The sequence below is a fragment of the Sturnus vulgaris genome, chromosome 1, assembly GCF_052056855.1.
Source record: "Sturnus vulgaris isolate bStuVul1 chromosome 1, bStuVul1.hap1, whole genome shotgun sequence".
NCBI lineage: Eukaryota > Metazoa > Chordata > Aves > Passeriformes > Sturnidae > Sturnus > Sturnus vulgaris.
Genome location: NC_142243.1, coordinates 119,224,606 through 119,242,128, shown reverse-complemented (window position 1 = coordinate 119,242,128; position 17,523 = coordinate 119,224,606). Strand labels below are relative to the sequence as shown.

The window sequence follows — 17,523 nt, the reverse complement described above, 5'->3', positions numbered from 1 at the left end:
CAGTGTATGTCCCTTAAATGGACAAGCAAAAAAATAATTAAGATGTCACCAGCCCCAGACCAATTCTGAATCCAAGTAAGTTCTGAAGAAATAGCTAAACTGATTCCCCAAATCTATCTTTACAAAATAATACCTCTGAAGTATTATACTGAACTAAAGTTCTTTGCTTTGACTTCATGCTGCTCCCAGCTATGAGGAAAACTAAAGTTCAGTAATCCTAGCTTTCATAGCTGAAACCTGGAACAGAGCAGAGAAGGAAAAAAAATAGTAAAAGGGCAATCACAAACTTCAAGTCTCAGATGAACATGCCTCTAAGCCGTTGTGGTGGGCTGATCCCAATGAGCCCCTCCTGAGCTGCTCACTCATCCTGACCCACATCAAGAGGGGCAAAAGACTCAAAAGGGCAAAAGCTGTGAAAATTAGTGGACTGCAATAGATGGGAGAACTAAGTGAAGAGAAAATAAAAAGTGAGGAAGGGGAAAAAAAGTGATGCAAAGGTAATCATTCACCTGTTCCCTCAGCAGACTGATGCCTAGACCAACAACTGCCTTGGAAAGATTCCACCCTAATTATTGCTGAGCATAATGTCAAATGGTGTTGAATTTTCCTTTGGCTAGTTTGGGTCAGTGTTTCCAGCTGTGCTCCCTCTCCCTCCTGCTCCCTGGGGGCAGGGGACAGACTGACAAGTAGGAGAAGCCTTGACACTGTGCACATACAACTCAAACACCCTGCTGCATTATCAGCCCTGCTTTGGTCACAGGCCTCCAACACAGCCACTCCTACAAGAAAATTAACTTCATCCCAGCCAGACCCAGCACACTCAGCAAGCTGCAGGCAGTTTCACAGTGAAATTGCAACACTACAATTAGTACATCTTGTAGAACAGCTGGCTGCTATTCCATATGTTAAGCTTAATGTGTAAAGAGAGTTAGAGTCATAAGAGGGCTTGAGTTGGAAGAGATTTAAAGATCACCTGATTCCCAACTCCCAGCCATGGGCAGTGCTTGACCACGTTGCTGGGGTCCCATCCAGCCTGGTCTTAAACACTTTGAGTGATGAGGCTTCCACAGCTTCTCTGGGCAACCAGAGAACCTGTTTCAGTGCCTCATCACTCTCACAGTGAAGAATTTTTTCCATTAAACACATCTTATTTAAAGTAAGCCAGAGCTACCCTTCTAAAACATTTCAATGTTAAAATGAATAAGCTTTTGAAAATATTTTACACTGCATTTCCTATATTAGTTGTTGGCTGAAACTGACCTCGATAAAACAAGTCTGTTTTAGCTCATCTTAAGTATGTACACACAGAGGATGTAAAGTTTTGGTCATTTATTTGGTTATGTCTGAATCCTTAAAAGAACATGGTTAAGGCGAGAGATAAGCATATTAGTTACAATTCATATAACAAGTAATAAAAAGATTCGAGTATCTGTACACTACTTTAATTAACCCTTACTTACTGACTGATGCCTTGAGCTATATTCAGCTAGGTGGCATTTTTGTGTAAACAGTATTTACTAGAACAAAAAATTAACTAGTACTAGCCTTACTTCTAATATGCTATTTCAAATCTACTCTTGCAAACAGAAAGCAGTAAAAATACTCATTTGTCTTAGACATACAAAGCACAGCATTGTCCTGGGTAACAACATGTAGCTTTGCAAGTGATACCTGGTTCCTTTAGTTGCAATGGCTTATAATAGTAGTAAGCTAAATAAAAGACCTACAAAAAGAAGTTGTAACACAACTGGAATTTCACATTTGTCAAGCATGTAAGGCTGCAAGTTTTACAGTGTGTGAATACACAAGATATGTTGAACAGTGACATTCCCAGCCATTATAGATGCAAATGCTTGATATGCAGCATATCTTCTCTCAGCCTCCAGAAAGGCTTATGTGCAGAAGAAAGATCACTGAGTATATTAGCCCAAATTTAGTGGAATCATCATTATATATATGTACACACACATCCATGGTGCAAGTTTAGACTTCAGGAATAGAGTGATCCATCAGGCTCTTCATGATGCTAGTTGCCATCCTAAGGAAAGGAAAAGGCATTCAGGTTTGTAAGACAACTACAGAAGACCACTCAAGCTTCTGCTCACAGTAGCTTTGTCATTGCCAGCCCTTTAATACAAACCAAAAGCTGGACTTTCATTCCACCATTTCTGACAAGTTGGTACAGACAGCTGCACCAAACTGCACATGCAGATGAAAGAGAAGCCCACAACACTCAACATTTCCATTAGCACTTGAGCTGAATTGCTGGTACCTTTTGAGGGCGTGGATGTGTGCAAGCAGAGCACAAGCACAAAGGAAAGGGAGCTGAGGGAAAGATGGCTGTTAGATGGAAAACTGCTTTGTAGAAAGAGGATACCAAGCTAAGGGGGTTGAAAGAAAAAAAAACCTAGGAATTAGTTGCACTACAAACAACATTTTAGTTACAAGGTAACAAATACTTGTAATATCCAGTTCTCAGCTATTCAGGGTCAGTCAAAAGAAGTTTAGAAAAGATTTTTCCAGAGAGGAAAAGGCAAAGGATCATCGCAAACATAGAACAGATTAAAAACAGTATACCAACAACCACCAGTTTCACCAAAACACAAATTAAACAAATTTTCAGGCACCCCCCACCCCTCTTCCAGTGTTCAAATAAAGTTTGCAGTTAGGTCTTCTCATGAGTACACTTTATAGTCACTGTCCACTTGATTATAATTAACACCACAGCTGCTTTGTATTACCTACCTCTTTATTATGTAGTCATAAATAGTGGAAGGCATGACAGTGATGGTCACTACATTTCCAGCTGTTGCCAAGATGTCTGCAACCTGCGAGTCCTGTTAATAAACAAAAAGTCTTATGAGCAACTCAACTCAAGCTGACTAAGAAAGCAGCAGTTCAAGAGCTTTTTCTAGACACATTTCATGTGGCCTTGGGACCCCCCGTCCCACCCCAGCTCCTTGTCTGGAGCATTCAACCTTCAGGAAACTGCAAGGCCACTTTACAGATGTTTGGTTAAGAGTATCTTGCATGAACTCGTGAGAGAGAGGACACAGATGTCATACACAATTCCTGCTAAATTTCGATGCAGGCTGGAAGGAGGAAGCTTACCCTTCATTTTGCCAGCAAGGTTGGACTACAGATAAAAACAGAGGGCCAGCCTTGCCAGGTAGAGGCCAAGAGGATGAGAATAAGCTGCCCAATACAAAACCACATAGAAGGCCAAAACATCTATGTCTCTCCAGTCAAGTCACATCATGACTCAAGTTATTATTTTATGAACACTAAACATATCACAACCTTTTCTCTCTCTCTCCAAAACACACTATACAAACATAAAAAGCTCACAGCTATCCACACCCCCAATACAGTAGTTATTTTACCTTCAACCCAATTACATTCTGGCCATTAATTTCACAGATGTTGTGCTCTGTCAGAAGTCCATTTCTTGCAGCAGAACTGTCTTTCACTATTGAGGTTATTTTTCCATTCTTGAATATGAAACCAACATGTCCTGTGCTGTCCTTATGCATGGTAATAATTCGTTCAAAAGGTCTAAAAAGACATTTAAAATACAAAGCAATGTCTTCAGTATACTAAACCACAGAAAAAAACACATGCTATTTTAGCATCTTTAGCTTATAAAAAATTATTGTACTCTAAGGGACCCATATGTTTTCTATAATGAAGTTGTTGGGTTTAGCTTCATTTTGTTAATATCGTTGTATTAAAATAAATGTTTATAACCCTTACATGTTTTCCCTGTTCTACAAATATTTCACCATCTGGATTAGTAACAATACAAAAATCCCATACAGTATCCACCCACCCACTACCCCAACCAAATGTCCATTAAAAATTAAGTTCCCTACAAACATTACCAGGTCAGTAAAATAGCACAGGCAGTTTTAACAACTGTAGGTAGACCACAGGATTCTGAAAGTAAAAGCCTTCCCCAAAACATTTCTACTGCTTTGGGGACAATAAACCTTTAAATTGTGTCTTAAAAAGGCAGTAGATACAGGAAGGGGGTGGCATGTTGGGCACAGAAGTGGTAGACAGAGCAAGGAATCTACTGCCACAGCATTTTAATTCAGTGTTTGAATTAACTGCCCTGATCAAAGCAGCTGCCCTCCACTGAATCAAGCTTGGTTCTTAAGCAGGAAGGAACATGGGAAAAGCTTTGAGACTATGATACTTAGTCACATGAAGTATCATCTGTCTTCTTGCAGCCTACAGGCCTTATGTTGAATCTGACCTGCTGTAACTACATACAATTAGCTACAAGATAATTATTTTAAAAAAAACATATTGAGTCATCAAGCATGCTTTTAGTAAAACTGGCATTAATCCTATGTGAGCAATAGAGTTCACAAGAAAAGCTATCATGCTACATAAAATGCAAATTCATTAATACATTGTTACTATCTTTTATTGTTGACTTTCACTTATACTAAATGAAAAAAATTGTATCTGAAAAAAAAGCACAGAACTCTTCAATTCAGAGTTTCAATTTAACTTGTGCTCTCTCTCACTCACTAGTTTATCTTGGAAAAATGTTACACCTCATCATGCCCAGGAAGTTTATAAGTTAGGAACCACTTTGATTGTTCCCCACAAAAGGGAACATTTCTGAACATCTTTACTACTGAAGTACATGGACAAACAGATTTTGTTAAACCTGCTCAAGCAAGGGGAGACCCAAACCCCTCAGAATTACTCAGAGATGGATAATGGCAAATCCATATCTGCAGTTGGCTTTACCTGTCCCGAATGATCATTGAAATCCTTTCTGCAGAAGCCTGTTTCAGAACTTTATGTGCTTTATCAGAACTCCATCCTGCACAGTTTTCACCATTGATCTGCAGAACCTGGTCCCCAAACCGCAGGCCAGCAAGGGATGCTGGAGAGTTTGCCTGAACTAACTGGACAAATATACCCTACAAAAGAGGAAAAAAAAAAAAAGGGGGGGGAGGGGAGTAGAAGGGGAAGTTGAAGTTCTTGCTTACAGAGAAAGACCAGTCACAGAACACACAGCCTCTAAAGTTTCCCATTCTACACAATATCAGCCAAATAGAGAAGACAGAAGGACTTGCTAATTATCTCTTCTTAAGGGGCACTTTTGAAATTTCAGTTTGTTTGTAGATGTACTTAACAGTCTGACAGATAATGAATGCCAGAACAAAGTTCAAAAACAAGCAAATCTGTCTAGATCTCCAAATATTAAAAGTTTAAAAACCCATGAGCATAACATTAAAGTCTTAAGCAAAAAAAAAATACTTGTTTGTTCTAACAGGTGTTACAAAACTATTTCTAGCCAAAGTACCCCTAAAAACAAAGCAAAGCATATCAAAGCAAATTTTAAATAATACCTTTGGGAGCATCAGATGTTAAAAAAAAACCACCACTTCATGCTACTCTAAGAAAACCTCATTTTCTGCATAAGAAGAACTACAGAAAAGTATTTTAACCCTATATGCTACCTTCAGTACAATTTTTTTTAAACATTCAGATGAAATGGCTTAAATAGTTTAAGCACCTTTAATAAAAAAGGAAATACTTCTAAGCTGTGGGCAGCTCTCTGCATACTGCTGAACATTAAGTACTGCCCAGTGTTTCCACAAAGGTAAAGGCAAGAAGTCCTGAACTGATAAAAAGTATCACAGCAACCATGCAAGGACAAGTTCACACTCTAAACTGAAACAAAAAATATTATATGTATTTTTCAGGTCTTATAAAACACATGGCATTAAACTACAGCTGTAAATTCAGATCCTAGTCCAGAGAGCGGGAAATCTAGTTACAAGTCTAATGAAGGACTTTAAAATTCTGGTAACAGATAAGAAATTATTATACAGAGAACTATTTTGTGACCACACACTAACTTCACAACTAATACAGTTCAGCAGTAAAATCTCTAGAGGCAAAAGCAACTTCTACACTTACATTATCAACAGACTTAAGGCGAAGTCCAATTCTGCCATCTTGATCTTTACACAGAATTGCTTCACGGATGCCTTGCTTAATTTCTGCTCTGCGAATTCCAACATCATTTCCAGTCACTGGAGCTACCATGTAATTAGTGGAAGGTCGTGTTACCAGTTGCTGATTAAAACAAAACAGCCAGACAACTTAGTTTCAAGTTTGAAGTATAGCTATATGTCAGTTTGTATAAAGTGATATTTAAAAAAAAAAACCATAAAATAAGCCACAACACCAGACCTCCTCCACCCCCTCCCAACATCGGAAATGGACTGCTCTGTTTCAGAACAGACTAAAATAGGCACTGCTACTTAAATAATTACCCTCTCAGTCAAGTATGATACTTAGAGCAAATAATAGTCTGCTCTCTAGAATGCTAGATACACATTTAGTCTTTACATCTTTGTTTTCTAGAATATGCATGACTGGTACCTACACCCTGTGGCTGAGCAGCTGCCACTGCTAAATTTCTCTGCACCTCTTCTTCATTGAGGCTCAGGCCCATATACTGAGAAAGTTCTGGATACAATCTGGGGTACAAGCCTACAGGAGAGAAAAAAAACAAAAATCAATGCAACTGTTGGTTTAAAAGAAGGAGCAGTTAACTGCTTTTACATACACAATTACTTCAACAAATCTTGTGCTGTCGTGATTTAACTGGAAAATTATAACAGAAGCCCCACTTGAATCAGAATCCTTTTGGCCTGGTTTAGAAGAGTAACTGGACAAGCAGCACTTCTGAGATAAAGAACTTACAGAGAACTTTCAGTTTCAGTTACTCTATTCACCGTTTACAACATAATAAGACACGTGATGTGTTCCAAAACCAACACTGTGCTGCACTCCATGAGGACATGGCCTTAAACTCTAGAATTTTTCGGCAATTAGTGGAGAACTACTCTCTTCTCCACCCCCAAACCAGGTGTGCTGAGGAACACACACACACAGACCTTCTACCAAGTTCAAAATAGCACTCACAAGAGGTATTCATGCCAAGGATATTCCAGATTCAAGGCATGGGAAGGTTTCTGCAGAAGCCTCCTGGTTCTAAGGTTGACACTACAGTCTACTTTGAGTGTTCATGAGAAAGTAGCTGTCATTTTCTCACAGCTTCAGACTGAAAGGGCTTTATACATCCCTCTCAACAAGACAAAGCACATGCAGCATTTCAAATATCCCTCTATACCCAAGCGGAGGGAGGTGCTGGGGGTGGGAAGAAAGGAAGTTGAAGTGACAGACTTGTCAGACCTTGAGCTGAACAATTCTGGAAATAAACTTAATATTGCTCTTGACATTCCACAGATCATTAACTGGTGCCATTTAACAAGTGCCAGTTATAAGAGCTTTTAAGAGTACCCCTGACATTCTCACTGAATGAGTGGGGACAGAAAAGGCTACTGGGAGAGAGAGGCAGTGGAAAGGAGGGCTTCAGAAGCAATCACATTCCCTAGTACACAAAGCTTAGGTTTTTAGTGTTTATTTATGGCTATAAATGTATAAAAACAGCTATTATAAGAATCCATGTCTGACCAGCAATGGAAAGTAACTTTTCTGGGAAGGAGCAAAGGTCATTGCAAGGTGAATGCCAGTATAAACAAGAGATTTTTTTTTGCTCTTTAATACCCTGCTTTGCATGAGAGCTGTCTGATTGTATTTCTGGACTAACCTACTAGCTTATAGCTTAACCAATATTGATTTAGAAGCTTTTGATGAATAAGTCTTCTATTTTTGCTTGTTTTTCCAAGCCCCTAGGATTATACATAACACAGCACAAGATTTCTGCAGCTACCCAATTCTTCTGTTTTGTTCTTTAGTAAAGATCACAACACAGGATGCATCTTTGCTGGCTGAATTACATTCTCATTTAAAATAGAGAGTGCTCCAAATAATGGAACACACAGCAGAACACAAAAACTCCTGATGTTGTATAGTCTCCTGTTTCTGTCAGGACAGAAGCATTTCCAGTGAGTCTGGCACATCCTATAGATAACGTAAGGCCTTCTTTCATTTGGGATATATTGAATGATTAATCACTCTTCAGGCACAGAATTTCAGAGCAATTCACACAAAAACTGATGTCAAAATTATGTTTTGGTTCCTGCTGGCCAAATACTTGTAGGATAATTCGAACTACGGACAGCAGTAAAACTGCTGCCAAAACTGCTGAAACAAACTCAAATCTGGTCTGCTGAGGTTCGGCCAGGTAAAGACCTAATCCAGAAAGGATCTACCCAAGGCAACTCTGGTGAGCAATGCAAACTCCTGCCTTAAAATCACTGTAGACACAGAAGCACTCAGAGGAGAACAAAGTTCCATCCACCAGCCTTTAATAACTGATCAGCTAGCATTCCTGACCACCATTGCAGCACTGCTGCTGGTCTTGCAGGTTAGAGGCTTTAGGCCTTTTAGACCAAGAGTAATTTAGTAAAGCAGAGCTCTAACCTCAAACATACCTGTGCACCTTTGTGGATGTACATGTGCATGGGAGAAAAGAAGGAGAAAGTACAAATCATTCAGCTTTAGATCTGATGGGCTTCCCACCACATATTTGATTCCAAAATCTGCTAGAAGCTTAATGTTGGTTACAACAAGATTAAGTGCCAGCTTCCCGGGCACTTCTCTTGTTGGCATAGATTTGTTGTTGTCCCAAGGCAAATTCCCATGTAGAGGAAAGACTGACTCATGCTGTCCTCTGAAGCTTACAAATGCATATGTGACAAATAAAGACAATTAAGTGTCTGAGGTAAGAGCTAACAGAGCTCACAGGTACCAACATCAAATCTTGTTATGCTAGGCTCACTTGGAAAAGGTTTCAAGAAGAGAAGGGAGACTGCTTGCTACAACTTCCTTTTATATGCAAACACTGGTTTTTGACTCCTAGAACACCTTACCAAGGTGGGTGTTGACATTTCCAAAATGGAAATGTAAACGGTAACATTTATTTCCCTTTGTAAATAGGGTAACATATTTATAGCTATTTTTGACTGTACTGTTAACTTTAGGACTTCATAACTGCTTTCCACATTAGGATACTATGCAGTACATGAGCTTACCTCCATCACCAGGAATTGGAGCAGAAGCTTCAGACAAGATTGCTGGATTAGCTGGATTTGAAGAAAAGGCAGTCTGAGCCTAAACGCAAAGAAACTCATATATGTTATCTTGTATATAAGAAAAAATAAATCTTAATTATGCAGGCAGCAGACTCAGTATTTTCTTTTTTCTTGTACATGCTAATTACTATTCATCTTGAAGTAATGAAGTCAAGCTTTTTATGTGAAATAAACAGCTTCAATACAACATGCTGTAATAGTATCAAAACTACTTTGGCAGATCAACTCACATGTTCCTCAGAGACCAAGCCACAGTGATAATGCAAAGGCTTTCCTGTCAACCTGCTCTGTTTACGTCATCAAGCAAATTAAAAAGCCAAAGGAAACATTACCTTTGTCCAACAAAGCTTATAACTAAGTTTTATGGTAGGATCTTTGGCAGAGTGTTTTGCAATTACTTTTTTCAGCTGGATAGCAGCAGTTTTACTTCTTTCACACCATTTACAGACATTATTAGTGAGATCCATAGCTCTTTTCAGGTGTCAAGTTCCACAAAATCCAGTGCTACTAGAATAATATCTTCTGAAAGAAACAGACTTTCCAAGATGATTTTTCTACAGCACTTGCCACTACAGTGAACACATTAAGCTTTATTTCTGTATTGCTGACTGGCTTATTTACTAAGTTCCCTTATATTTGTGAGTCAGTTTCCTTCCTTCTCAATACCTCAGCTCTATTTTTTGGCCTTGTGTGCTCATGACCAGTGAAAAATACAGCCTTAGAGAGGCCTCTTAAGCTATCCCAGTAACTTTCCTGAGGTTGAATGTCAAAGGTGGGGGGGCGACTGGGGGAGGAAGTACTCAATGCATAGTGAAACATAATGCTGAACAGAACACATAAATTTTCTAACACAACATGACAGTCAAATTACTTCATTATGTTAAGGAAACACTTAAAAATAGCAGACTTCTCAGTCCTGTACACTCCAGGAAGTTGCCTTTAAAAAAAGGCTTCATTGCAAGAATGAGTCATTATTTAGCAATATCACATGTATTTAGAAGCACAGGCTCCAACTCAAATGATGGACAAAAAGAGTAGGTTAGAATAATATTTAATGTAACAAATCTGTTTGTTTTAGCCAGCAGTCATTTGAATCTTACTCACTCATTACAGATACAGACATCTTTCAGCACTCTGCCTCCTCTTCTCCTAAGAATGCTCTCAGACTTATTTAAAGAGACAGCATTTTTATAATGCATTTTTTGGGAGAAGGAAATAATTTAGCCTTTGATGCCAGCAGGTCAAGGGAGGTGATTCTGCCTCTCTACTCAGCCTTTGTGAGACCCCACCTGGAATGCTGTGTCCAGCTCTGGAATCCCCAGCACAGGAAAGACATGAACCTATTGGAGCAGGTTCCGAGGAAATGATCACAGAAGCAATCAGAAAATGGAGCACCTCTGCTGTGAGAAAAGGCTGAGAGAGCTGGGGCTGTTTAACCTGAAGAAGAGAAGGCTCTGGGGAGACCTTACAGCAGCTTTCAAAAACTAAAGGGGGCTTGTAAGAAAGATGGTGATAAACCTTTTAACAGGGCCTGTTGTGATAGGACAAGGTGGGTAAAGGTTTTAAACTAAGAGAGGTTTAGATTTAGATGAGAAAGAAGTTTTTTAAAATGAAGGTTGTCAAGCACTGGAACAGATTCTTGCTAGATGCCCATCCTTGAAGACATTCAAGGTCAGGTTGGAAAAGGCTCCAAGCAAAGTGGTGGAGTTGAGTACGTCCCTGCTTTCTGCAGTGGACTTTTGCCCAAACTATTCAGCGATTCTATGAAAAGTATCAGCGAAAATGGAATGCTTTACTGATTGCATTTATGACAATTTTCAACTGTAATATATAAATTCTAGCAGTTGGTAAATAGAAAACCAAAGGATCACATTCTTGGCTCCAGGCTACTCAATTTTTAGTTCAGCATTATCAGACTGTAGATAAAGGACTAGTTACATAAGAGGAATGGAAGTGGGCGGACATGACAAGGAGAAATCCCAACATAGCACCCACAACTTGAAAAGCCTCACCCCACACATACAAACACAGATGAGACAAGGCACTGCACTTGGGGATAGCACAAGAGAGTTAAGAAGCTGTTCTTGCATTTTGCTTGATTGCTTCCCAATGAAAACAGCAAGAACAGAAGTAGCAGCCATCTTAAAACACACTATAACTCCTTGCTGTTGTTTCCAGGAAGGAATGCAGGTTAAGTTCAGGAAAAGGTAAAATGCTGAAGAAAGTAAGGAAACTCCTTGCGAAATACATCCATGTCAAACTTCTCATAGAGTTTTTAATCCATTAAAGTGTTTATCATTATTTTTTAGTCCTCATCATGTCTAATAATAAAACTACCAATATTCTTACACATAAATGGTTTGGCACAAAGGTGAGAATCTTGGATGTACTGTGAGAACTGGTTACTGCCAAGATATAGCCAGAGGACAAGTCTGATTCCAGATGGCATGATGGCATTAAGACAGACACTGCTTTTTTTTGTTTTTCTTTTGTGCTCAAATGACCACAATAACTTTCTGCCACAGATTTGGACACTAGGAATGAGATGCAGCAAATTTATTAGTTTAGTCATCAATTCAGAGCTGAAATATGTGAAGAGACTGACTATATTCATCTACTTAAGACCATGTAGCTATACTTCAAAAAATCCAAATATATATTGAAGACAAATTAACACAAATGACTACATAAAGCAAAATAAATATATCCACGGGGTAAAATAAGCATTAATCATATTGGATCAAGATACAAAGTAAACAGGTTGTCTTTTCCCTTTCAGAATGAGATGGTAAAACAAGTTCTCAACTACAATTAAGTCTCCCCTTTCTTGGATTAAATATCAGATATACTATTGTCATCAAAACTCATCTTTTTTAAAGTCTACCATACCTGAATAACTTTGTCCACCTTCAGATCTTCTAGGGAAGGATAGAGAGACATTTTGATGAAATCTTACCGGGTAGAGGGTGGACTAAAAAAAACACATGGGAAAGCAAACAAACAACAGGATTAGCTTTCAGACATTTACTGAGTTTAACTCCTTAATTTTTTTTTTAATAAATTAACCAGACTAAGGGCTAAATAAGTATTCTGTGACCTGCCAGTCAGCAGTAAAGATATCTAGCACTACAGATTAATTCCATTAAGACTATCCATTTAATCTGTTATCAGTAGCAGCCTTTGGCTAATAGGCTTTAATATACTTAGCAATGTCAAAGTTTAGGTCTCGATGAGAAAACCTATACAGAGAAAAACATTTCACAGGAAGCAAAGAGAGACTTAAGGAGGCCAAGATGCAATTATGATGAGGGTTAAGAGGAAAAACCTAATCACCCTCCTCCCAACAGGGACAGTATTTTATATACAACTGCAGAAGCTTCCACTCTGTTGTCTAAAATATTTAAACACTTTCAACGCTTCTAATATTCCACTGACCTCCTTTCAGCTGGGACAGAGCTAATGTTCTTCCTAGCACTGTGTTTTGGGTTTAGGATGAGAATATTAATAACACACTAATTGTTTTCATTGTTGCTAAAAAGTGTTTATACTAAGTCAAGGGCTTTTCAGTTTCTCAGGGCCTGACAGTGAGAAGGCTGGAGAGGCACAAAGAGCTGGGAGGGGACACGGCCAGGACAGCTGACCCAAAGTGGCCAAAGGGATACCATGTGGCATCGTGCTCAATCTATAAACTGGGAGGAAACCTGGCCAAAGGCATGGGCATTGGTCAGAAAGTGGTGAGCAGTGGCAATGTGCATCATTCATTTTATATATTCCAACTCTTGTAATATTTTCTTTCTTTTCTGTCACATTAAACTACCTAATTACATCAATGTGGGTTATTACATCAACCCATGCCTTCTCACTTTACTCTTCTGATTCTCTCCCCGATCCTGCTGGGGCAATGGGAACCAGCAAGCAATTTCGTGGCACTCAGTTGCTGGCTGGGATTAAATCATGAGATCCAGCAAGAAGCCATTAGAGAGAAAGGCTTCCCATGTCCATTTGCAACACATTAATTGCAGCAAGAGACCTGTATAAACTAGGAAAATTCAGTCAGTGGGGAGTTTCAAAACAGAGATTCCAGGCTGGCTGTCACATGATGTTCTGAGAGCCCTGTGACAACTTATAAGGAAGTAATAAAAAAAAAAAAAAAAAAAAAAAAAAAGGAAAAAAAAAACCTAAGCAAAACAAAAAAACACATAAACCACTTCACATGATATTCTAAGGCACCATGCTGACATCCAGCTCTGCTAGAACCAGTCACCTGAGGCTTCAGGAAATCCCATTTTTCCAGAGCTCCTTAACCCACACTCTCACTGAGATCAGCTGAACTTTTGAAACCCACAATAAAACATTCCACATCAGTACATGGGAACATTTGAGTGAGAAGGATGGAGAGGGATATAACCAGACAATAAAATGTGATACAGTTTTGCATGTCACAGAAGGTACTGAGAACACAGTTAATACAAAAGTTTTAATAAAAGTATTTTTGTTTGGGGATTCATTTTCTCATCCAAAGAAAAGAGGTTCTTATTAATGTAGCAATTTAGCAAAAAATTCAGACTAAAAGTGACCATTACATAAATCCTTGAGCTATTGCTTCAAGTGCAGATATGAAGTCCCTTTCTAAATGAACACCACACACACAGATGCCTAATGTGATACTGCAGTAACACAATAGACATCTCTTCATATTACACTAAATTCATCAACAGCTTTTATGCTTGTTCAGCAGTGCCCAACAGCACCAGTATCATGTCAAACTGCAATTAAAACTTCAAAAAAGCATGCCCTAAATGTGACAGAGCTCTGAACTGTAAATACATGGTCTGTTATATTACACTAATTGTCACTGACTTTTTAGATTAATTGTTGCAACTCTACCAAACATAGTTAAACACACACATTTAAGGCCAGTTTGAAGTTCTGTTTTAATCCAGCATTGACCCGAAACAATGAAATGTTTTTGTTCATCCAAAATTAATAGCAAACATAAGCCAAAGTCCTTGGTCAGGTAAGTGGCTCCTGGATGCTCCATTCTGCTGCTCACACCAGTCAAGGCACACAAAGCATTGGACTGGGCATCTCCTTCTGTGCTACAGCTGCCCTGGTAGGTTCAGGTGCTGGGCCCAGCACTGGCCCATGTTCAAAGTCAGCACGCCCCTGGCAGCAAGCAGGAAAAGAGGGCAGGCCAAGGACAATGTGTTCCCAAAGGAGTCACCCCACAGCAGGGCGAGGAGGGGCACAACAGCAGCACTTCGCAGGTGGTGATCTCTGGCATCCACAGAGCTGCAGAGCCCAGTACAGGGAGTGCCTGGTCCCCTGCCCCAGTGACCAACTTCCACGGAACGCCCTGGCCAGCTTTATTTCTCCTCCACAGAGCCGTCTCCGCACACAGTTACTTGGTTACATTTGTCACAGACAGGCAACCTTCTGCTAGTTTATAAAGAGGTGCACAGCGCTTTCTGTAGAAAAGCATTAGCAAAGCTAAACACATACTAGTGTTAGATTACATAAGAAAACACTCCAGAAGTTCATCCTGCCCTTGACAATCCCCTCAGCCTCCCCTCCCCAGCCAAGGGTTAACAAACCCAAGTGTTTGTCACCAAGGATCTGCTAGGCTAGCTCTCGAATAACCAGTTTCTGGTTTTGGTTTTCCAGCTAAATAGGCAGAGTAACAGTCACCACTGTAACTGCATTTAGTGAGTTCATAACTTTGCATATGGTAACACAAATAGCCTATGTTAGACAATGTGAGAGCCACAAGAATATCGTATTTAGTTTAAAAAAGGATTTTTAAGTAACAATTCCCACTGTCACAGACCACCAGTAATTGCAGGAAGAACTTCTCCACGACCTCTGTGCACTGTTATTCACAGTATAAACATGAATTTCAGCTGGTGCTCTAATGGCTTTAGGCAATAGGGAAAGGATACCACAAAACGTGAGTCACTACAACATCCTCTCTTAAAAAAATCTACACCAACATCAGAATCACCTTCCCCAGTCATTTCCTTACTTCTACGTACTGTGAGGAGACAAAGTGTTTAGGAACATAGAAGTGAAAACAAAAGGAAGGGCACGGGGCAGGAGCTGTAACTCAGCTGGCGACCCTCAAAACCTGGCAGTAAAGACTTCGCCCCCCTCTCCAGTACGCTTCGCTGGAAAGTCTGACCGCCTCTGCCAGCACGTCCCACTAAGGAGATCCTGTTTGCCAAAGGGAAGTACCGGGCCACCGATCGGAGAAGTATGAAAGGCGTCACTCGTGACAGCCTGAGCCTGCCAGCAGGAAGTCTCGAAGGTGGGAGTGATCCCGAACTGCTTTCGGTGGTGTGGCTGGGAGGAGACGCGCTTCCCGACGCATTCTTCAGGTCGGAAAGCATGAACACAACACAGGACGGTCCTACTAAACCCCAACCTGGCCAGCCTGTAGTGACTGCTGTCTTTGAAAGCACCAGCAACCAAAACTGTGGGAGGGGAAAAAAACAAAACAAAACAAAACACGCCACCCCATATGTCTTTCTCCTGTAGCCGGTGGAAAAAGTACAGCAGGCCACAATGTTGGCACCTATACTGGAACACTGGTTCCCACTTCCAGAAAGTAGAAGCTTATGAGCCCCAAAATTCATCTTTAAAGCAGATGGAGGACAACACCTCCCGAAGGTCAGGCTGAGACATCATGAACGGAGGAATGGTTTCGTAAGACACGTTCTCCACTAATAACTCAGTATTTCCCTTCTGATACGTATCTAATTAGTCCAGGAGCAATTGCCCTCATTATGCGTTCAACTCCTAAACCTGCTGCCTCCATTTCAGACCTGAAGCAGGGCTCGCCTGCCTGAAAAGGCCCGTCCTATCTATCACTCCACTGCTGCAGCACCTTTCAGCCCGTCTCAAGAGAACCTAACACAAACGCCCAAGCCTCCCCCTGGCAGTGCCCAGGAGGGGTCAGCAGACGCTCCCAGACCCGTGGGCCGGGCACAGTCAGTCATACGGGGCCTTATCCCGGCGCTGCTCTCCCTACCTGCGGGCGGAGGAGCCCCGCGGAGGAGCCCCTCGGGCCGGCAGCGCCCCGAGTGCGGCTGAAGCCTTCCCCGGGTCGGCTGCGGGGAGCGGCGGCCTCGCAGGAACACGACACGGCTCCGCGGCCGGAGCGGGCACTGACACCGCCCTCGCAAGAGGCACAGCGGGGCCGCCTCGGGCCGGCCGCCCCCTCCCCGCTCCGCCATGCCCGGCCCGCAGCCCCCCGCCCGCCCCCGAGGAGCGCACAAAGGGCCGCGGAGAGAGGACCCCGCCCGGGGAGGGGACCCTGCCCGCCGGCCCCTCGCTTACCGCCCAGAGGGTTGTTGGTTGCCGTCCGTCGGGGCCCGCAGTACGGAGAGGGGCGGCGACAGCGGCTCCCCTGGCTCCCGGCAGCGCCGCTATGAGCGGAGCGGGGGCGGTGGCGGTGGCGGAACTGGCCCGGGCCTGCGCATGCTCCGGAGGCGGCGGGGAAGGGGCTGGGGCCGGGGCCGCGGTTGGGGTTGGCCGGCGGCGGCTGTGGAGCGAGGGGAACGAGAGACGTGGCGGTGGCCTCGCTCCCCTCTGGCCGCTTGTCTCACGTAGAATCCTGGAATCATCAAGGTTGGAAGAGATCTCCAGCATCATCCAGTCCATCCGTCTACCTGGCACTACCGCTGTAACCACTGAACCTCATCACCCAGCGCCCGACCCAGACGCCTCTTAGCACCTCCAGGGATGGTCACTCCACCCTGGACAACCTTTTCCAGCGCCTGACCACTCTTACAGTGAAAAATGTTTTATAATATCTGATCTTAGTCTTCCTTGTCTCCGTTTAAGGCCGTTTGCTCTGGTCCCCTCACTGCCGGCCCCCACCTCAGCATCACCTCCAGTCAGGGAACTGTAGAGAGTGATCAGGTCCCCTCTGAACCTCCCCCTGAGATTTCTTTGTTTTTGTAGGGCTTAGACTCATTCGTGTGCCTTTATTGGTTGATAGCTGTCGTCCTCATGAAGAAAAATTACTATTTTCTGCTAATTTTCCTGCCTTTTTTTTTTTCCTGCTGTAATAAAGCACTCTCCACTAACGGCCTCGTGCCTGCCTTGTTTTGCATGTCTGCCGTGGATGGGCAAGCTGTGACACATCAGAGCCGGTGACCACAACACCTGTCTCACGATCCAGCACCTGCCTGAGCCTTCTCCCACGGGCAGGCATCAGCAGCAGAGCTTTTATCCTGGAGAGGCTCCCCTGAAGAAACCACGATGTAAAGTGTACCAGCGACGGAGAAATCCCAGAACAAGCTCAGAAAGCTTTTATAAGTCAGTTACCATAATTACCACCCCCCCCTCCCCTTGTGTTATTTGAGTATGAACTTCTCTAGCATCAATTTTTGGTCTTTCCTTCTGTGAAGTTCCGGGGGACCTCCGG

General features: G+C 41.9%; 1 protein-coding gene across 1 annotated transcript; it reads right to left on the bottom strand.

Annotated features, from left to right (window-relative positions):
* Positions 1-1,314: 1,314 nt before the first annotated feature.
* On the bottom strand, positions 1,315-16,507 carry SDCBP (syndecan binding protein). Its single transcript, XM_014873075.2, has 9 exons — positions 16,431-16,507; positions 11,985-12,066; positions 9,036-9,114; positions 6,419-6,525; positions 5,947-6,105; positions 4,765-4,940; positions 3,384-3,555; positions 2,746-2,837; positions 1,315-2,038 (listed from the first exon to the last, which is right to left on the bottom strand). The coding sequence occupies exons 2-9, from the start codon at positions 12,033-12,035 to the stop codon at positions 1,984-1,986; spliced, it is 891 nt and encodes a 296-aa protein (XP_014728561.1). The 5' UTR covers positions 12,036-12,066; positions 16,431-16,507; the 3' UTR covers positions 1,315-1,983.
* Positions 16,508-17,523: the final 1,016 nt, after the last annotated feature.